Source organism: Trichechus manatus, unplaced genomic scaffold (genome assembly GCF_000243295.1).
Source record: "Trichechus manatus latirostris isolate Lorelei unplaced genomic scaffold, TriManLat1.0 scaffold00159, whole genome shotgun sequence".
Lineage (NCBI taxonomy): Eukaryota > Metazoa > Chordata > Mammalia > Sirenia > Trichechidae > Trichechus > Trichechus manatus.
Window position 1 is genome coordinate 6,088,640 of NW_004444095.1, and position 21,641 is coordinate 6,110,280.

The window sequence follows — 21,641 nt, forward strand, 5'->3', positions numbered from 1 at the left end:
GAAACTATTTTGTTCTGTAAGCCTTCATCTTAAGTGAGAAAACAGCACAACTGGAAGAGCGTAGTCAATGTCGCTGAACTGTGCATGTAGAAATTTTTGAAATGGTGTAACTTTGACTATGTGCATTTTCACCAAAAAAAAAAAGGTTGAGAAGTTAGAGAGTTGACATGTTGTGGGGTTGCTAACCAATGTCATAAAACAATATGTGCACTACTGTTTATTGAGAAACTACTTGTTCTGTAAGCCTTCACCTGAAGTACAACAGAAAAAAAATTGAAGGGAAAAATAATTGAAAACATTCCAACTTCCCATCAGATAAACAAATGTGGTATAGCCATACAATGGAACATTATTTGGCAATCAGGAAGAATGGAATAGTGATAGTTGTTACCGCATGAATGAACCGTTAAAAAATTATGCTAAGTGAAAGAAGCTGTTCACAAAATATCGTATATTGCATGATTTTATTTATATGTAATGTCCAGAATAGGTAAATCCATAGTGACCAAATGTAGATTAGTGTTTTCCTAGAGCTGGGGGAATGGGAAGTGCCGGCTAATGGATATACCCCATATCTATTAAGAGGTGATGAAAATGTTCTAAAATAGATGGTGATGATGGTTTCACAACTCTATCAATATACCGAAAACTATTAAATGGTACACATTAAATGGGTGACTTTTATGGTACGGTAATTATAACTCAACAAAGCTATTAAAAGCTACACTTACCATATGACTTAGCTATTCCATTCTTAAGTATTTACCTCAGAAAAAGGAAACATATGTCCATAAATAGATCTGTATGTAAATGTTCATATTATTTGTACTAGCCTCCAAATGGAAAGAACACAAATAGCTATCAATTAGTTAAGGGAAAAAGTCATTTTAGACTATAAATACTTTGGAATAAAATAAAAGGAACACAGTATTAATCAATTGAAGAGCATTCAACAAAGTCAACAAATTCAGGACTGACATGTCTTCTCTCTCCAAAAAAAAAAAGTTCTCCCTCTGCATCAATCTTGTATATCCTTAATGAAACTGGCACTGATTTCTTGGTACTTGACCTTTAAGACCTCAGTCAATACCGAGTCAGTTAATACTAACTCAGCATTGGGTCAGATCAGTCAATACCTGATTACTTTATCAAATTCCCTATCGTTCTCATGGGAAAAGAATTAAGTCGTACATTGTTAGTAGACAGAATTTAGTATTGATCATTAAGTCTTGGTAAATCTCAAAGGATAATGACTGTTAATTGCTGCTCTAAAAAATATATGCTGTCATCTATTTACAAATGTTAGTAGTAATTAATGAAGTAATTTTTAATTTCTTTCAAGTCCTAATGATTCATTCAAATGAAATCACATTTTAAGCATAATTATTAATATATTGTATTTGGTGATTTTGGTGAGAAAGAGAAAAAACAGTTGCTGACATCTGGGAGATTGCTTGGTACTAGCAGTTAGGCTTTAGTGTTGATAGCAGTCCCTGGGTGATGCAATTGGTTAAGCTCTGGACTACTAATTTACTAACTGAGAAGCCGGCGGTTCAAACCCAGCCAGAGGCACCTTAGAAGAAAGACCTGGTAAACCGCTTCCACAAAACCCTATGGAGTGCATTTCTATTCTGAAACACATGGGGTCGCCATGAGTTGGAATCAACTAGACTGCAACATTTTTTATTTTTTTAATTTTTTATTTTTTGGTGTTGATAGGAGTAGGCCTATCTCACAGATACAGCTAGGCCACTTTATATTCTGTTATTGGATGTAACCAATCTTATAGTACACCAACATTATACAAGGACATCCCGCCACTGTGATGAAGTGAGACAAAACAAGACCACTTCCTAATTATGTCTGAACACAGATAAAAAAATCTCATTGTGTAAACTGCAAAATACCAAACTTCTCCTTTTCCTGGCTAATATAAATGACTGCTGCTTCTTTAACAATTATAGATTTAGCCTCACTGTAGTCTTTCCACCCTCTAGATAAGATTTATTAAGATACGCAATGATAGAATTACAGCTGTTTCTGACAGCATCGAATCAAGGCAAACTTTCGCTACGTTGAACTCTTCACCAAATCACCCAACCAATACCCAAATCCTGTAATAAATCTTTTCTAACACCCTTTTACTGTGAGAAGTCCCATGGTTTCCCATGGTATGTGGCCTTCCGCCTTGCAGTGAGAATTAAATCAAACTTGTTCAAACATAGGTATGTTCCTGGTGGGCACTGGTGCTAGGTAGGTATGAATATGAGAGGGAGAATGTGGTCTGGCTGTTGGTCAATCTTTATACCCTCCATTTCCCAGTACATATGGTTATGGCCTTGGTTCCTCACAGTTTATTGAACCACACTGCTAAACTGTTGAGAATGATTTGCTTTTCTGTTCTCAAATTTGTTTTGCCTGCTTGGCATTTCTCTGAATTCAGTGCTGCACTTCACACTAATCACTACTTGTACATATTGACTGAAAGTCACATTCTTGAAATAACACAACCTAAATATATTATAAAAATGTCAGATTATGCCATTTCTATTGTCCATGTGCATTCCACTCTTGCAAAACCAATGATCAATATTTAATGCTAAACTAATTTGGAACCTCCAGGAAAAATGCAAAGCTCTTTATTAATAATTACTACTTTCTGGTTCAATGAAACTGAAAATTGCACACATTTGAAAGAACTCAACCGCATACAATTTTAAAACATTAACACCATATTAGTTTTAAGACTATTAAAAGGCCATCACAATCTCCCAAACATGTACTGAATGTTCTTCAATTTAACAAACTATTACAAAATGAACATTTTAAATTTCACTCAGAAATCAGAGATATCCTTAGATAGATGAAATGAAAGATAAAATAGCATGCAAACAGTAATATCCATTCATAAGAACTACAGTTCTTCGTCAAATAATGTTGAAATAAGCATAAGTAAAGTGGTAAGATATTTACAGAACAGTGGTTCTTTGAACCGGGAGTTCAAAATGCCCCAATTTCTGGATTTTTTAAGAGTGTAGTTAAATGAAAGTACTCAAATCCTTACAGAAATTCCACTTTACATTAACAAAATGGTCTGCTGATACTCTCATAATCACCAGGTGATTACAGAATGATAAAATTTCCATTAGCAATCCAATGTTGCAATTGAAACAAAGGACCCAAAGGAATTACATAGAAGACACTTTATCATAGACATGATCTACTGAAGAAGATACTATCACTTATGGTGAAAAAACGTCCATCAGTGAAAAATGTTATCTATATTGTTACTGCTGAAAGGCTTAAGTATATACAATGCAATAAGCTATTGGGAACAGAAGGGTGAGTGTATAAGAGCGAATGTACTGCCCCGCAAACACTACAAACCAAAAAAACCAAACCCGTTGCCGTCAAGTAGATTCTCACTCTTAGTGACCCTCTGCCCCACAACTTTTCCAAACAGCAGCTGGTGGATTCAAACTGTCACCCTTTGGGTTAGCAGCCAAGCTCTTAACCACAGTGCCACCAGGGTCCCCCTTATTAACTGGAGACGTGTCCATTTATTAAATGAGAAACGTTTTTAACTTTCACAGCACTTAGAACAAATCACCATATGTTGTTTTCAAACACTGGATTTTTTTTTTTTAACTGTTGCTCTTAGCAACCATCTCTAGTTAGGAAAGGAAAGTTCTCCAAACTGTGATTGATTGCCTGGCACCCTGTGCTCTTGGGCAAGTCCATAGAGGGCCCAATGCTAAGATATTTCAGTCTGCTTTCAGTGCTAAACTCAGGTGTGCTAGTTGAAGAGTGTCCGATCTCTGTCCACTCCAATCAGTGGACATGCAGTTGCCAGATCAAATGCTGATTTTACCACAGAAGGCTCCAGCTCAGCCATCTCCCATGACTTTCTGAGTTCAACAGAATAAAGTCCTGAAATCTCTGCTTGGCATTCACAGCCTGGATGGTTGAGCTCCTGAGCCAATTGTTCCAACTTTATTACTCTTGACTCTCCAACATGGAGTCCCTCAGTGGTGCAAATGGTTAAGAGCTTGACTACTAGACAAAAGGTTGGTGGTTCAAACCCACCCAGAGGCTTCTCGGGGAACAGGCCTGGTGATCTGCTTCTGAAAGGTGACAGCCTTGAAAACCCTAGGACCAGTTCTACTCTGCTCACAAGGGTCACCACATGGGGTCTCTAAGAGTCGTGATCACCTCCACAGCAACTAACAACAACAACACTCTCCAACATGTCTTCCTCTATCAAGCTAGACCCTCACCTGTCATGCCCTTCCTTGCTCCATCTTTGTTAAGAAATTCTAATGAGAAAATTGTAGCAGATCTGGCCTAACTGATAAAGGGACCTAATCAGGTGTTATATGGGAACAACTTGTTAGTTCCACTGCTAAACTCTCAAGGGTTTCTGGAAAATCCATAAACAATGTAAAATGTTCTATCTGGTGGCCAGTTGGCCTGCTCAGGGACAGAATGTACAGAAAGAAGGCTCTTCTTGATGCCAACTAATCAGTTTACTTGGCTTCTAGAACACTACTCTTTCATTGTCTTTAGACTTCTGCTTCTATCTATCACTCTTTTTTTGTTTGTTTTTCTCCTTCACAGAATTATCCTCTCCAACTATCCCACTGTGATTGTTTAACCTTGAATCTTTTCTTGGTCGTTATCAAATGACTCCCAAACACATCTCAGTAACTTCAACCTCAATTCTGCCTTTCTAAATGTCTCTGTGTGGCTCTATCTTCCACTGACATCTTTAATACAACATGGCCAAATTAGAGCTCATCATCTTCAGCCCAAGTCAACTTCTTTCTTTCACTCCTTCCAGTGACTCAGACTAGAAATTTCAAATAGATCTTTGACTCTCCCTCATACTCTGCACCTAATCAGTAGTCAAGGTCCATAGATTCTAGTCTTATAATTGTGTCCATATTGATTTTCTCTTTTCTATCCCCAGTGTCACCATGAGCAGCGTGTTAAAATATGCTCATCTATTTATTAATTGTTGAGCTTCTTGCCACAATCCCCCTCCAGCCATCCTTATTGCTGCCAGGGGAATGGTTACCCTAACCTTTGACTCTGATCCTGTACCTTCATAATGAGTGAGGGAAAAAGTCTTTGGCAATTTCCACAATCTGGTTTTAACCAACCTTTAAAGTCTTATCTCTTACTACTTCCTATATTTGTGAAATGACTTAACCAATCTGTATTCTGAGCTGCCCCTTAATGGGATCCAGGCCACCTCAGATATTTCTACCACCAGGCAGCTCTTAAATAATATAGCTCTTTGTTTCTATCCTTACAGCATTCATTCTATTTTTTGTTTGTTATATTTTACAGGCAAACATTTCTTCCAGATTTTGACATTTCATGTAGGGGTGTTTGGGGACAGAGACCAACCTACTCATTGCCTATACCATGCAAGGTCTTGCAGAGTTTCTTCCATATGGAGGGTTTCACAATGTTGAAACAAAATATGCTAAATAAATATTTAAAGAATATATTATAACCACCTTACTTCAAAAGGAAGATGAAAGACGTTTTGTCAGAAGAAAGAATTGGAGGGGAAAATTAGATGGTATAAGGACATAAAGTTGGAAACATCTCTTTGCCCAACAAACTGGAGATGAAGCTGAAACAATTACACCAATGGATTTAAAGTGAGTGAGAAATAGTGAGAGAATGAAATATCAACAGTAGGTTTGTTAGATGTAGGTAGCACTTGGTTCAGTAGAATGCACTTATAACCAAAAGTTCCTGAGTTTTCTGTCATCAAAATAGGTCTTTCTAAGCAGTCCTACCTTGCCATGTAGCTCTAACCCAGCTGCTTCTCTACAAAAATACATTCAAATCCTCAAATTTTCTGCTGAAAAAGATGTCTCTATAGTGTTTTTCCCTTTATGGCTTTTACAGAATTACAGCAGTGGCTTCAAGCATACATTTTTCTCTCCAGAGTACTGAGTCACCTCAGTTCATTTAACAAGAATACAAACGTGCATCTTTATTTCAAAGGTAGTTACTTTAAAACTTTTTCTCCAATATTCTTCTTCTTATAAGGAAAAAAAAATTTGCTCTCCTGCCATGAAATGTGGAACATGAGCACAGGGTAAAGGAGATTATGCTCAGTAAAACCACTAGGAATATTAGTGTCTGACTGAACACAAGGAAAGGAAGAGAGAGAGAGAGATCTGCCACATCTATGGAATAATGTGCACAAGAATCCAAAGATAAACTTGTTAAAGTAGAGATTACCAGGCAATTATGCCAGAAATTCTGATTTAGGTTATCATGGGTAGACCTTGACGATGTGCATTTTAACAAGCATCCTCAGCATCCTATGCCTTACGCTTGTAGTGCACATTTTGAGTTAAATTGCTACAGATTCTGGCTTTGCATTAATTCTCACATTACCACCTATTAAGGCAAGAAGCATATTTAAATAAGTGAAAACATTTTGTTTGCATGCAGGCAGACAGTATGTTTATTTTTTAAGCTGGCCTCTAGTAATTATTCTAATAACATATCAACAAGCCCTTTCATTAATGTACTCTAAACACCTTCACCTTCAACAATTTTTTCAAGAGTCGATGTGGTTTTGCTCTAAAATAATCAAGAGATTTCAAGAGAGAAATTTTTACTGAACCTTTGACCAAAGTAAAAATGACTGAACTAACCCAGACCCCTTGCTAAATTCAGCAAAATTAAACTGAACTTTTAACAATGCCTGATCTCTGGCTCCTTATCTGGCTAGCAACCATGGGTAGTTATGAAAATGCTTTCTCTCTGTGGTCATGTCACGATGTGGAAAGAATGTACCTAAGGAGGGAGTCTTGGAGCCAGCCTTACCGAAACCCACAGACATCCCCCAGAAATGTTCTACTTCAAGCAAGACATTTTTATTATCTATTCTGGAAAATTTATGTTGTAAACATCTTGTGATCACTGTATGTAGATTTAGATAATGCAATTATGCTCTGCATTCAATCATGTAATGCCATTTAGAGATACGTAACCAATTATGAACCAAGTCCTGCTGCTATAAAACCAAACAAACAAACAAACAGACCTGTTGCCATCAAGTCAATTCCAATTCATAGCGACCCTATAGGACAGAGTAGAACTGCCCCATAGGGTTTCCAAGGAGTGACTGGTGGATTCGAACTGCTGAGCTTTTCATTAGCAGCCGTAGCTCTTAACCACTGAGATACCAGGGCTCCTGCTTCTATAAATCTACCAGCTAATGTGATTAACAGAGCTTGCTTCCAATGATCTGTGTTGACAGTTTGTAATCTAATATTCTGCCTAAAACAGTATAATTGGGCTGCTACAATAACCATTTTTTAGAACAGTTTCATTTCAGTGAGCTGATGTTTCCACCATTCAAATGGTTTCTCTCCTATAGTAAAAATAAATAAATAAATAAATAAACAAACCCATTGCCATCAAGTTGATGCCAACTCACAGCGACTCTATAGGACAGAGTAGAACTGCCCCACAGGGTTTCCAAGGAGTGGCTGGTGGATTCGAACTGCCGACCTTTTGGGTAGTAGCCATAGCTCTTAACCACTGTGGCACCAGGGCTCCCTCCTATATAATAAATCCTCTTTAAAACTTTCTCTTAAAAAGTTTGGAGTTTTTACACTGAAACAAGATAAAGCTGGTTTTGGCTGTAGATTTGATCTGGGGCTGTTATTTTATGTCATCAAAAGTATATTTGGTTTTGGTCAAGCAGAAATTTTCACACAGAACCAATTTTAATGCTCTTTAATAAGTCTTTAAAATGTCCACTGAACAAAAATTCTGAGCTTGCTAATAACTTTATTGTGCAATTCAATCCATTGTATCTCCAAGTGGCATCCCATTAACACACCTATGTGCCTTAATTAGCACATATTTAAATGTGTTTTAATGAAACATACATTGAAATTGACGTGATAAAAATGAAATGCAGTAGTTCTGGCTGTGAACAAATGTTTACCTAATATATGGTCTATGTCAGAATAAAACATTTGACAAGAGAACTAGTGAGACTGAGAATTGTTCCAACTATAAAGAAAAGTTTACACAGCTAACAGTTATTTGGTCTTAATCTCCAGGAAACGACAGATTTATTTCTTATTATATGCAGTTGGAAACCCTGGGGGCGTAGTGGTTAAGAGCTATGTCTGCTAATCAAAAGCTTGGCAGTTTGACTCCACTAGACGCTCCTTGGAAATTCTATGGGGCAGTTCTACTCTGACCTATAGGGTTGCTGTGAGTCGGAATCGACTCGACGGCAATGGGATTTTTTTTGGTTTATATGCAGTTATTCTTCTGAAAAATCTGTGATGAATCAATTATTTTATTTTATCTGTTTTATTTTTTTGTGAGGAGAGTCGTACTTTTAGTGCACAGGGATGCTATAGAAATGACTCCAGTAAAGGTAGTAGTCATCCCAATTTCATATCTCTTAGCTCTTTTTACATATAAATCCACCTTTTAAATATCAGCTCTTTTTTTACAGCTAACCATGCCTGTAATTTTATTCTGTTTCTTTCTCCATATATAAATAATCTCAACAATGATAAATCATAAATTTCATCATGGTGATGCCATCTTCCAAATTCATCTGTGTAAATCCCTTAAAGGTCCTCTGGCTTTTCAGTACAGGACCAAAAAAAACCTTGTTGTCATCAAGTCAAAAGTGAGTGTATAGAGGCACTGAGGTGAGTGGCAGATAATGAGGCTAATAAGAGGTTATTAAATGATTTTATGCAGGAATCTTAAATGATCAAATTTGCATTTTAGAAAGAATTATGCATGGGTGTGCAATGGATGGGCGAATGGCAAGACTGAAAGTGGGAAGTATCATGACAGGGCTACAGAGCTGGTGGTGATTTAAACTAGAAGAGTGGAAGCGGGGCTAGAGAAAAGTAGATAGATTCAAAAGATAAGCTGGAGATCGGATAAAAAAGAATTTGTGATTGGTTGTTAGTTAGATGCAAGGATAGGGGATGGCCAGGTTTTTGGCCAGTTAAATTTGAGGTGCTTATGAGACATTCAGGAGTCTCTGGTGGTGCAAATGGTTAAGCTCTCAGCTACGAACCAAAAGGCTGGGGTTCAAATCCACCCAGAGGTGCCTTTGAAGAAAGGCCTGGTGATCTAATTCTGAAAGATCTCGGAGTCGCCACTAGTTGGAATCAACTCAATGGCAACTTCTTAGTTTTTTTTTTTTTTTTCTTTATGAGACATTCAAGTGGAGGTTTCCAGTAAGGAGTAGGATATAGGCCTGGAGCTGAGGAGATAAGTCTAAGGAAAAATATGTCCTGGGAGTCACTGAAAGAATATTTGAAACCACAAGAGGAGGTAAGGTGGCTAATGTGATGAGAGTATGCAACAAAAACTGGAAAAGGCCAAGGCTCAATGAGAAGAAAGGGAGAAACCCGCAACAGAGAATGCTCAGGAATGGCCAGAGAGCTAGAAAAAACAAAAAACAGAAGATCCTTCAGCTAGTGTACAAAAGGTAAGAGAGGAAATTTGAAAATAAAGGGAGTTAGTATATTAAAAGGAGCCCTGGTGGGGCAATATTTAAGTGCTTCGCTGCTAACAAAAATGGCCAGTGGTTCAAACTCACGAGAATCTCCAGGGGAGAAAGACTTGGCAATCTGCTCTCTTAAAGATTAAAGGAAACCCTATCTGGCAGTTCTACTCTGTCATATGAGTTGGAATCGGCGCTCAACAACAACAGTGTGTCAGAGAGTAAAGGAAAGTCCTCCATTTAGAATCCATTGTTGTTGTTGGGTGCCGTCGAGTATATTTGCGACTCATAGAGACCCCATGTGATAGAGCAGAACTGCCCCAGAGGGTTTTCTAGGCTGTAATCTTTATGGGAGCAGATCACCAGGTCTTACTCCCGTGGAGCCGCCGGGTAGGTTCAAACCACCAACCTTTCAGTTAGCAGTCTAGCGCTTAACGATTGCACCACAGGGCTCCATTTAGAATCTAGGAAACTTAAATGCTCAAAAGGCTTGCATTTTTAAAGCAGGAGCCACTGTGAGTAGAAGCTTCAGGAAATTCCCATTATCAAATATTGAGTACATTCTCCATGTGGCCAAGAAAAAAAGGAATTTGGGGGTGTGGTGTGAAGAACATATAAAGGAAAAGTATGAGAGGAACTGAGAAAAAAAAATAATGAAATTAGAATCCTAGGTAAATAGTAAAGCAGAGGAAAGTAATTCTGAGAAAGAAAGAATGCTGTATAGTGTAATGAACAACAGAAAATGGTAACAGAGGAGGAGAGAATGAGCGATATGAGAGGACCAGAACTAAGTCAAGACAATGGTTCACATCAGAGCATCCACACAGAAGATGTCTGTGTAGAGGCCTATTTATGAGGTAATCACCTCATCAAGGGTAAAGTATGATATTTGATACAATAATAAATCATTGGCTTGCTCCTGTTACCTGTCAGATGGTCAGATTTTTAGCCAGGTTTAAATGAAAAGTTGGTTCAGTCTTTATAGCTTTATCAGTCCAAACATCCATTCAATCATCAATTTACTAAACAGATATTCATTTCTTTAGCATGTTGAATGTGTCCACGAGGACTTTAAAGCCTGGTGTGGAACTTACAGACATGTGTTGTGTCTGATGTTATTAGAACACCTGATGTTTAGTTAAACCGATTAAAGACTTTGAAATCTAGACCAGTATTTACAAAAAACTGAAAAATTATTTTAGAGAAATTGCAATTTGCTGAAGCATATGAATTTTATGAAGGGTTTCATCCACTTTTACAATCTGTAGGTCACCAGAGCAGTGGAAGATAATATGTGTAACCATGAAATTTTTTCTTAAAGGGGGGATTTTTAGAAATGTAACTGGTGAACAAATACTATTCTTTGGATAATTTAAAAGCACTCTTGAAACCACTGTTGGGGTTTCTCTAGACTTTTTTTTTTCTTACTTAATTTAGTATGCATCAGAATCACATGGAGGGCTTATTACAACACAGGTTGCTGGGACTCACCCCTAGAGTTTGTCATTCACTAGGTCTGGGGTGAGGCCCTATCCCTTTACTCTCCATACCACTACACCACATTGTAAGCACAGCCAGAGTTTACCAATTGGGTGAGGGTAAGTAGAGTATGTTGCACTATTGGGAGGTAATAACCTGGGCACTGAGTTTTAATTTTTCTCAAAACAAGTAAACTTAAGTGAAACCTCTCACAGAGCTTCTCCTTAAGGACCACCTCACTTAGTAAACTTACTACTGTACTCATCAGGTGCCTGCTGAACATGGGAAGTGCTTCCATATTTTACCTCAACCATTCAACCTCACCCCCACATTTGTACAAGAAGGTACAAACTGGTATACTAATATACATTCAATTATCTAGAATAGGGTAAACAATGTAGAAAACCAGCATGTGTCTGTTTATTCATTTATTTATTTATTCAACCAGTATTTGGTAGGTGCCTATTAATTTCCAGGAATTATTCTATGCTCTGGGAATAGAGCAGTGAAAAAAAAAAACAGACAAGGTCATTCCTGTTAAGGAATTTAAGTCCTACTGGAGGAGACAGAAAAGAGACAAATAAATATGCTAAGCTGAAAAAGTGCTACCGAGAAAATTAGAGCAGAAAAGAGAAAGACTGAAGGACATGCTAGAGAGGGTATTGGGAAAGCTTCTCAGATAAGGTGACATTTGAGAGGGGACCTGAATGAAGAGAGAAAGAGGACCATGAAGATACCGGAAGTAATAATGCTCCTGGCAGGGGGGAATAGGAAGGAGTCCTGGTGGCACAATGGTTAAGCACTCAACTGCTAACCTAAAGGTCAGCAGTTTGAACTTGTTAACCACTCCGTGGAAGAAAGATGTGGCAGTCTGCTTCCATAAAGATTACAACCTTTAAAACCTTATGGGGCAGTTACTCTGTCCTATCAAGTCGCTACGAGTCAGAATCAACTTGATGGCACACAACAACAGGGGAGATAGGAGTATAAAAGGGTTACAAAGGCAGAGGGGCTCAGTTTGTTAAAAAAACATTTAAAAAACAGCTAAGGGGCCAGAACCTATAATGCATTATTCTTAAAAAATGCAGCCAACTCTTTGAGATTAACTTGCATAGACCATGCTATTGGTAAAATGTAACTGGAATAATTTTATAACCAATGAATACATTAATTTATAATACATGTACATATTTCATAACTCTGATTAAAGTGCGACTCCACAGTAATTAAACTAGTTTTACGTGTATTTGTGTAGCCCACGTTATTTACTATATATTCACACCTTGCTGTCTGTGCACTTGAATGAGCCAAATACATTTTTATGGATATAATTCTTATTAAATTGCTGTTTCAAGTCAAATTATGTTTGATATTATCATTACCAATTACAAGGTAATCAATATTCTATGTTTACTGATCTCAAATACAAATATGTCAATGTATCTCTCTTAATCTCTATGTCACTATGCTTTCTAAAGTAATGCCTTCAAGTTAGGAGCAACTGGAATTCGAATTCACATTTTAAATTGCACCATCACCTTCCTTGTACTTCTATAGTTTGTATTACACGCTGAGGGTTGGGTGTAAAAAAAAACAAAAAAAAAATTATTATACGTTAAAACAAAATCTAATCTGAACACAACAGACTCATATGTACTTAGAAGTTGTTGTTAGGTGCCGATAAGTCCCTTTCAACTCATAGTGATCCCACATGACAGAGGAGAACTGCCCCATAGGGTTTTCTAGGCTGTAATCTTTACAGGAGCAGATTGCCAGGTCTTTCTCTTACAAAGCCACTGCATAGGTTTGCACCACCAACCTTTCAGGTAACAGACGAGTGCTGAACTGATGTGCCACCAGGACTCCTTGTACTTGGAAGAGGGAGGCTATATTAAAGCTAAAGGAGTAATTAACATGCACACCATCCTTCTTGTCACTATACTCAATGCTTATGAGGAAGACAATATACACAGCTATATTTGCAAATTGAAACTTTTCTCAAAAAAATTTCAAGGTTTTTAGGGCAGAGTCTCATCCCTCAAGAGAAAGAACAAGGGAGAGCCACCTAACTGGAGCTGGTCTATCTGTGGACACCTACTCGTCTTAGTGTATGGACCTAACATAACATGCCTCCCCTCAAAAAATTTCATGACCACATATAGGATACTTTTTACTCAAGTTTCAACTTGATCTTGACTATGTATAAGGTTTGAACAGTGTTATCTAAACCTACTAATTTAAACAGTTGAAAATGCCACCAATGATATTAAGGCTATCTTTCATCTCTAGAGCGTGTCTACATGCTATTTATCATGTATTCTTCACAATAAATTCAACAAGCATTTTTTATTATTTCCTTTTTATATGTGAAGAAACTGATCTTGAAGATGTTAAGGGAGTGGGCTTCTTTTTGCAGAACAGGGAATAACTGCTGAAGTTAGGTGTAGAATCCATGGATTTTGAGTCCTGTCCCATGGCTTCTTCTGTATTGTCATACTACAATTTTCAATGATTTATTTAAAGAAAAGAAAACTTCTCACCTGTGTGACAGTTTCTCCATATAATATGTCGGGTATTTTCATAATTCGTGTTCATCCAACTAAGCAGAACCCTTTCAGAAGTAGAATATATGTTGCTAGATGCAAAACAAGGATTGACTTTTGGTGTATTTTGTACATGTAAGGGAGGTATATTATTGCCACAATGTGGTACAACCCGGGATAAAATCAACACCTGAAATTGAAAGAGAGAGAGATATTTTACTAGACCTGAATGACAAAATAACAAATTAATATTTGAAGACTAAATGAAAAACATGAAAGCCAGAAAAATAGACGAAGACATCAGTATTTTCTGGTTAGATGAATCTATTCAGGAACTATAAGAACAGATAAGATGTCCCCTTAATGCTTATTTTACATTCCAGACTTTCTGCTTTTATAACATTTAGTCTATAAGGCACTATTATATAATTTACAAAAAGAAACAAAAGCAAAAACAAAAAAGTTGTTGCCATGGAGTTGATTCTGACTTATGTTGACCCCATGTGTTACACAGTAGAACTGCTCCATAGGGTTTGCTTGGCTGTAATCTTTATGGAAGCAGATGACCAGGTCTTTCTTCCATGTACTGTTGGTGGGTTCAAACTGCCAACTTTTAGGTTAGCAGTCTAATGCTTAACTGTTTGTGCCACCTAGGGAACTTATGCCATTTACAAAACCAAAAAAAAATCAAACCCATTGCCATCGAGTTGATTCTGACTCAGAGAGAGGGGCTTATTACCCAATTAAAAAAAATAACTGTATATGAGGATAGGTCTATTAGAATGCCAATTCATTTAAATCACAAGAATTAGAAATTACCCTGTTTTATTTGTCAGTTAATGCATTTTATAAAAATGAAATTTTAAAACTCATAGTAATAAGGTATCAAGCCAAAAATGATTTTAATATTTATTGAAGAGGTCCTTTTTTAAGATGACAAAAATGTAGAGAATTTTGTAACTTGGCATATTTATATCCTATAGTGAAAAATTTGGTATATTTACATAATATCACCATTCATTATATATATAAATATATATATTTATGTACACCACATTTTTTTTGACTATGTATTTGGGCTTAAAAATAAATGAAATGAAGGTGGAATAAGATGATGAAGCGAGTGGATGCTCCCATTTACTCCCCCAGCAACTAACACACTGAACAACAAATAAAAACAAACACAGACTTAAGTCTCAGAACTCTGAACAGTAGCTGAGGTATTGAGAGTCAGAGTGAGTCTAGAAGTGGGGCAGAGGAAGAACAGAGTCGGCACAGAAACTGGGAAATCCTACTCACTAATATCAGGAGCATTCATTCATTGCAGCCATTTTGGGACAGGGCTGGGTAACACCCTAAACAGAAAACACAGAAAAGGAGCTAATCTGAAGAAGCTCTACACTGATTTTTTTTAAGGTGGTGCAAATTGGCGATGGGAGTTTGCAGGCCATGTAATTGGGATGGGGCAAAGGGAGATTATGGCACAGCATAGGAGTGTTGTTGAATTTTGCTGAGGCTGAGATGAATGGTCACTAGTACTAGGAGGAACTGTAAGGGCAGCAGAGCAAGGGGAATACTTCAGACTGCCAGGAAACACAGTGATGGCCCACAGTGAGAAACCATGGGAGTGCCTGTGCAGGGGTCCCACCACTGTCGCCACAAGAAATCAAGCTCCACCACTTATGCCAGCATCTGCAAATAGCTAACCCTCCTGCACATGTGTATTGAATTCCAGAGACCAAGCATCCAGAAATCCCGAGCCAGCACTGAAAAAAGCCTAACAATAAGAGTGCAATCTAGTGGTTCTCAAGAGAAGACAACAAGTTTGTTGCTGCTAGGTCGTTCTGACTTACAGCAAAAATGCAGCCCTGAGAGAAGCTGCCCTGTGGTGTTCCCAGGGCTGTGAGCCTTTGATGAAATTTAAAAATAACAATAAAACAACAAAAAAAGATAACAAAATGGCCTAAGTTCAACAAAAGATAGTAAAATACATAAAATCACAAGAGAAGAGGGAACAATCAAAAGCAAAATATGAAGAAGAGGAAATCTCTTCTAGGGAGGCCAGAATAATACAAAGAATTGATAATTTTCAGACTATGGTGCTAACTATTTTTAAAGAAAGCAAAAAACGCACAGAAAACAAAATAGTGGAGATCAGGAAACAAATGGAGGAAAAAATGAGAGACTTAACAGAGAAATTGAAAACATAAAAGAAAGGGAATTGAAGAATAAAACACCTGAATTAGAAAAAGCAACAGAAACTTTCAACAATGAGTGGAACAGACAGAAGAGAAAATAAGTGAACTGGAAAACAAACTAACTGAACATATCAAGTCTCAAGAGAAACAAGAGAAAAGAACAAAGAAAAGCGAACAAACCCAAAAGGAAATATGGGATTCAATTAAGAAATCTAGCATTAGAAGTATTGGAATCCCGGACCACTATAACAACAATAAAAGCACAAAAATAATTTTACAAGTGATAATCAGAGAGAAATTCTTAGACCTGAACAGAGAACCACACCTGCAAATACAGGAAGCTACATGAATCTCAATCAGAAGAGATACAAAAAGATCAACTTTGTGACATACCGTAATAAAATTCTTGAAAACCAAAGACAAGGAGAGAATTCTGAAAACAGCAAGAGAAAAATGGACTATAACATGCAAAGGGGCATTCATAGCAATCAGTGCATATTTCTCCCCAGAAACTCTAGAGGCCAGAAGACAATGGAGAAACATATGCAAAATACTGAACCAAAACAATTGCTAACCAAGAATTATTTACTGAGCAAAGTTGCCATTCAAAAATGAAGAGGAAATCAAGACATTCCCAAATAAACATAAGCTCTGGGAATTTGCCACTACCAGACCAGCTTTGGAAGTATTACTCAAGGGAATACTCCAAATGGAAAGGCAATAGCATTAAGAAATGAGTACAAAGTAAAATTATTGAATACAGGTTGATATTGATGTTAATGGAGACACACCAACACAAATGGGGGACGAGGGTTACCAGGAATAAATTTATTATGTTAAGGTTGTATGTTAACTCTTGTTCATATGTTAAATGTTGTAATTCCAAGTTCTGTAATGTAACATATGTGGTAATCATTAACAAATCACGAAGAAGAAACATTCAGAAGACAAGAAGATAACAAACAAGCTCTTCACAAAAGAGTACCCAAATACAAACAAAAACAGAAAAATCAGAATCAAAAAACAAAGAAGATAAAAAACTCTCAAAAAGCAAACAGCAAAATGAGTGAGGCAGACACTTTGTTTTCAGTAATAACCTTAAATGTTAATGGTCAAAACGTGCCATGCAAAAGGCAAAGACTGGCAGAATGGATTAAAAAAAAAATGATCCATCCTTTTACTGTCTATAAGAAACACACCTTCGACGTAAGGACACAAACAGACTGAAAATAAAAGGATGGAGAAAAATATTCCACGCAACCAGTAAACAAAAAAGAGCAGGCGTGGCTATACTGAAATCAGATAAAATAGACTTTAAGTCAAAATCTATTACAAGAGATAAAGAATGTCATTACATAATATTAAAAGAGTCAATTCAGCAAGAAGACATAACAATTATAAATACATATGCACCTAACAGCAATGAACCAAAATACATAAAACAAATACCGACTAATACAAAAGGAGAAACAGACAACTCCACAATAATAGTAGCAGACTTCAACACACCACTTTCAATTATAAACAGAACACCTAAAAAGAAAATCAGTAAAGACACTGAGAACTTAAATAAAACCATAAGTCAATTGGACCTAGTGGACATATATAGAACACTCCACCCAGCATCAGAACGATACACATTCTTCTCCAGTGCACATGGATCGTTTTCCAGAAAAGATTACATGCTAGGACACAAAACAAGTCTCAATACATATTAAAACACTGACATCATACAAAAAATCTTCTCTGACCGTAATGGTATGAAACTAGAAATCAAGAACAGGATAAATAAGAAAAAAGAATAAATTCATGGAAACTAAATAATGCACTCATTTACTTCATCGTGAAGTAAACGAGCTATACAGAATATTTCAAAGGGCAGCTCAAGAACACAAAGTAAAGTATTATAATGACATGTGCAGAGACCTGGATATAGAATACCAAAAGGGAAGCACACACTCAGCATTTCTCAAGCTAAAAGAACTGAAGAAAAAATTCAAGCCTCAAGTTGAAACACTGAAGGATTCTACGGGGAAAATATTAAACAACACAGGAGGAATACACAGAGTGACTATACCAAAAAGAACTGGTCAATGTTCAAACTTTTCAGGAGGCGGCATATGATCAAGAACTGCTGGTACTGAAGGAAGAAGTACAAGCCATGCTGAAGGCATTGGCAAAAAACAAGGCTCCAGGAATTTACGGAATACCAATTGAGATGTTTCAACAAACAGATGCAGCAGTGGAAGTGCTCATTTGTCTGTCTAGAAATTTGGAAGACAGCTACCTGGCCAACCAACTGGAAGAGATCCACATTTATGCTTATTCCCAAGAAAGGTGAAGAACCAAATGCAGAAATTATCAAACAATATCATTAATAACACATGCAAGTAAAATTTTGCTGATGATCACTCAAAAGCGAAGGCAGCAGTATATTGACAGTGAACTGTCAGAAATTCAAGCCAGATTCAGAAGAGGATGCGGAACCAGGGATAGCATTGCTTATGTCAGATGGATCCTGGCTGAAAGCAGAGAATACCAGAAAGATGTTTACCTGTGTTTTATGGACTATGCAAAGGCATTCGACTGTGTGGATCATAACAAATTATGGATAACATTGTAAAGAATAGGAATTCCAGAACACTTCATTGTGCTCATAAGGAACCTGTACACAGATCAAGAGGCAGTCGTTCAAACAAAACAAGGGGATACTGTGTGGTTTAAAGTCAGGAAATGTGTGTCTCAGGGTTTCAAGGTGTCACCATACCTATTCAATCTGTATGCGGAGCAAATAATCTGGGAAGCTGGACTATATGAAGAAGAATGGGACATCAGGATTGGAGGAAGACTCATTAAAAACCTGCGATGTGCAGATGACACAACCTTCTTGCTGAAAGTAAAGAAGACTTGAAGCACTTACTGATAAGATCAAAGACCACAGCTTCAATATGGATTACACCTCAACATAAAACAAAAATCCTCACAACTGGACCAATAAGCAACATCATGATAAGTGGAGAAAAGATTGAAGTTGTCAAGGATTTCATTTTACTTGGATACACAATCAACACCCATGGAAGGAGCAGTCAAGAAATAAAAAGATGCATTGCATTAGGAGAATCTGCTCCAAAAGGCCTCTTTAAAGTGTTGAAAATCAAAGATGTCACCTTGAAGACTAAGGTGTGCCTGACCCAAGCCATGGTGTTTGCAATCACCTCACATGCATGCAAAAAAGCTGGATGATGAATAAGGAAGACCGAAGAAGAACTGACGCCTTTGAATACTGATGTTGGTGAAGAATACTGAATATACCATGGACTGCCCAAAGAATGAACAAATCTGTGTTAGAAGAAGCACAAGCAGAATGTTCCTTAAGCAGCAAGGATGGCAAGACTACATCTCACATATTCTAGACATATTATCAGGAGGGATCAGTGAATGGAGAAGGACATCATGCTTGGTAAAGTAGAGGACCAGTGAAAAAGAGGAAGACCTTCAACCAGATGGATGGACACACTGGCTACAATGAGCTCAAGCATAACAATGATTGTGAGGATGGCACAGGACCTGGCAGTATTTCATTCTGTTGTGCATAGGGTCACTCTGAGTCAGAACATACTCAATGACACCTAACAACAACAACAAATAATATACATTACTAAAAAAAAAAACCTATTGGGTCATTGAAGAAATCAAAACTGAAATAAAAAAAAAATCCTAAAATCAAATAAAAATGAAAACACAGCATATCAAAATTTTTGGGATGGAGCATAAACAGTAGTCAGAGGGAAATTTATAAAAATAAATGCTCACAGTATAAAAGAAGAAAAATTCAAAATCATTAACTTAAACTGGCAACTTGAAAAAATAGAAAAGGAAGAGAAAAAGAAGACAAAAGCTACCAGAAAAAAAAAATAAATATAAAGACTAGGGGAGAAATAAACACGACAGAAAATAGAAAACTAATGGAAAGAATTAACAAAACCAGAAACTGGTTCTTTGAAAGGATCAATAAAATAGACAAACCATTGGCTAGATTGGCAAATAGACCACATTTTAGGCCAAAAACAACCCTCAATAAAATCCAAAATATCGAAATAATAGAAAGCATCCTCTCTGATCACAATGCCATAAGAGTAGAAATCAGAAACAGAAAGAGCAAGGAAAAACAATCAAACACATGGAAACTGAACAATACCTTGCTTAAAAACAACTGATCAACAGAAAAAATCAAACAGGGAATCAAAAAATTCCTAGAATCAAATGAGAATGAAAACACATCATACCAAAATCCTTGGGACATAGCAAAGACAGTGCTCAAAGGTCAATTTACAGCAATAAAAGCACATATGATAAAAGAAGAACCAGCTCAGATTAAAATGTTAGCCCTACAACTTGAACAAATAGAAAGAGAACAGGAAAAGAAGGCCACAGGCACCAGAAGAAAGAAAATAATAAATATTAGAGCAGAAATAAAAAGAGAACATAAAAATCCTATAAACAATCAACAAGACCAAAAGTTGGTTCTTTGAAAATTGACAAACTGACAAAAGAAATACAGGAGAGGAAGCAAATAACCTGAATAAGAAATGAGACGGATGATATCACAAGAGACTCAACTGAAATAAAAAAGATCATAACAGGATATTATGAAAAATTGCACTCCAACAAATTTGAGAACCTAGAGGAAATGGACAAATTTGTACAAACACACCACCTACCTAAACTAACACAAGCTAAGACAGAAAATCTGAAGAGACCCATAACAAGAAAAGAGATAGAAGTAGTAATAAAAAAATCTCAACAAAAAACAAGCCCTGGTCTGGACAGCTTCACTAGAGAATTCTACCAAAGAAGAACTCACACCAGTACTACTCAAACTATTTCAAAGCATAGAAAAGGAAGGAATACTCCCAAATTCATTCTATGAAGGCAGCATAATCCTGATACCAAAGCCAGGCAAAGACACCAAAAAAAAAAAGGAAAAGAAAATCACAGGCCACTATCTCTCATGAACATAGATGCAAAAATTCTCAACAAAATTCTAGCCAACAGAACTAAGCATCATATAAAAAAAAATAATAATACACCATGACCAAGTGGGATTTATACCAGGTATGCAAGGATGGTTCAACATTAGAAAGTCAATCAACATAATTCACCACACAAATGGAACAAAAGAAAAGAATCACATGATCATCTCAAATGATGAAGAAAAGACATTTGAAAAACTCCAACACACATTCCTGATAAAAACTGTCAATAAAATAGGAATTGAAGGGAAATTCTTCAATATAAAAAAGGGCATCTAACTCAACACTGAAAATGTCAATTCTACCCAGAGTGATCTACAGATACAATGCAATACCAATCCAAATTCCACCGGCATTTTTTAATCAGATAGAGAAACAAATCACCAACTTCATATGGAAACGGAAGAGGCCCCGAATAAGTAAAGCATTACTCAAGAAGAAGAACAAAGTGGGAGACCTCACACTACCTGATTTTAGAACCACAGTAGCCAAAACAGCCTAGTACTGGTACAACAACAGATACATAGACCAATGGAACAGAATTGAGATTCTGGACATAAATTTATCCACCTAGGAACAGTGGATATATGACAAAGGCCCAAAGTCCGTTGATTGGGGAAAAGACAGTCTCTTCAACAAATGGTGCTGGCATAACTGGATATCCATCTGCAAAAAACTAAAACAAGACCCATACCTCACACCATACACAAAAACTAACCCAAAATGGATTGAAGAATTAAATATAAAATCAAAACCGATAAAGATCGTGGAAGAAAAAAATAGGGACAACTCTAGGAGCCCTAACACATGGCATAAACACAATACGAACCATAAGTAACAATGCACAAGCACCAGAAGA

The 21,641-nt window shown here is 36.8% G+C and overlaps 1 protein-coding gene across 1 annotated transcript in view; it reads right to left on the minus strand.

The window, feature by feature from the left end:
* CFAP47 (cilia and flagella associated protein 47) overlaps window positions 1-21,641 on the minus strand; it is a 431,188-nt gene that overhangs the window by 254,664 nt on the left and 154,883 nt on the right. Inside the window, exon 33 of the mRNA XM_023740562.1 lies at window positions 13,549-13,741. Within this exon, the coding sequence (XP_023596330.1) occupies window positions 13,549-13,741 (193 nt within the window). The remainder of the gene's footprint in view (window positions 1-13,548; window positions 13,742-21,641) is intronic.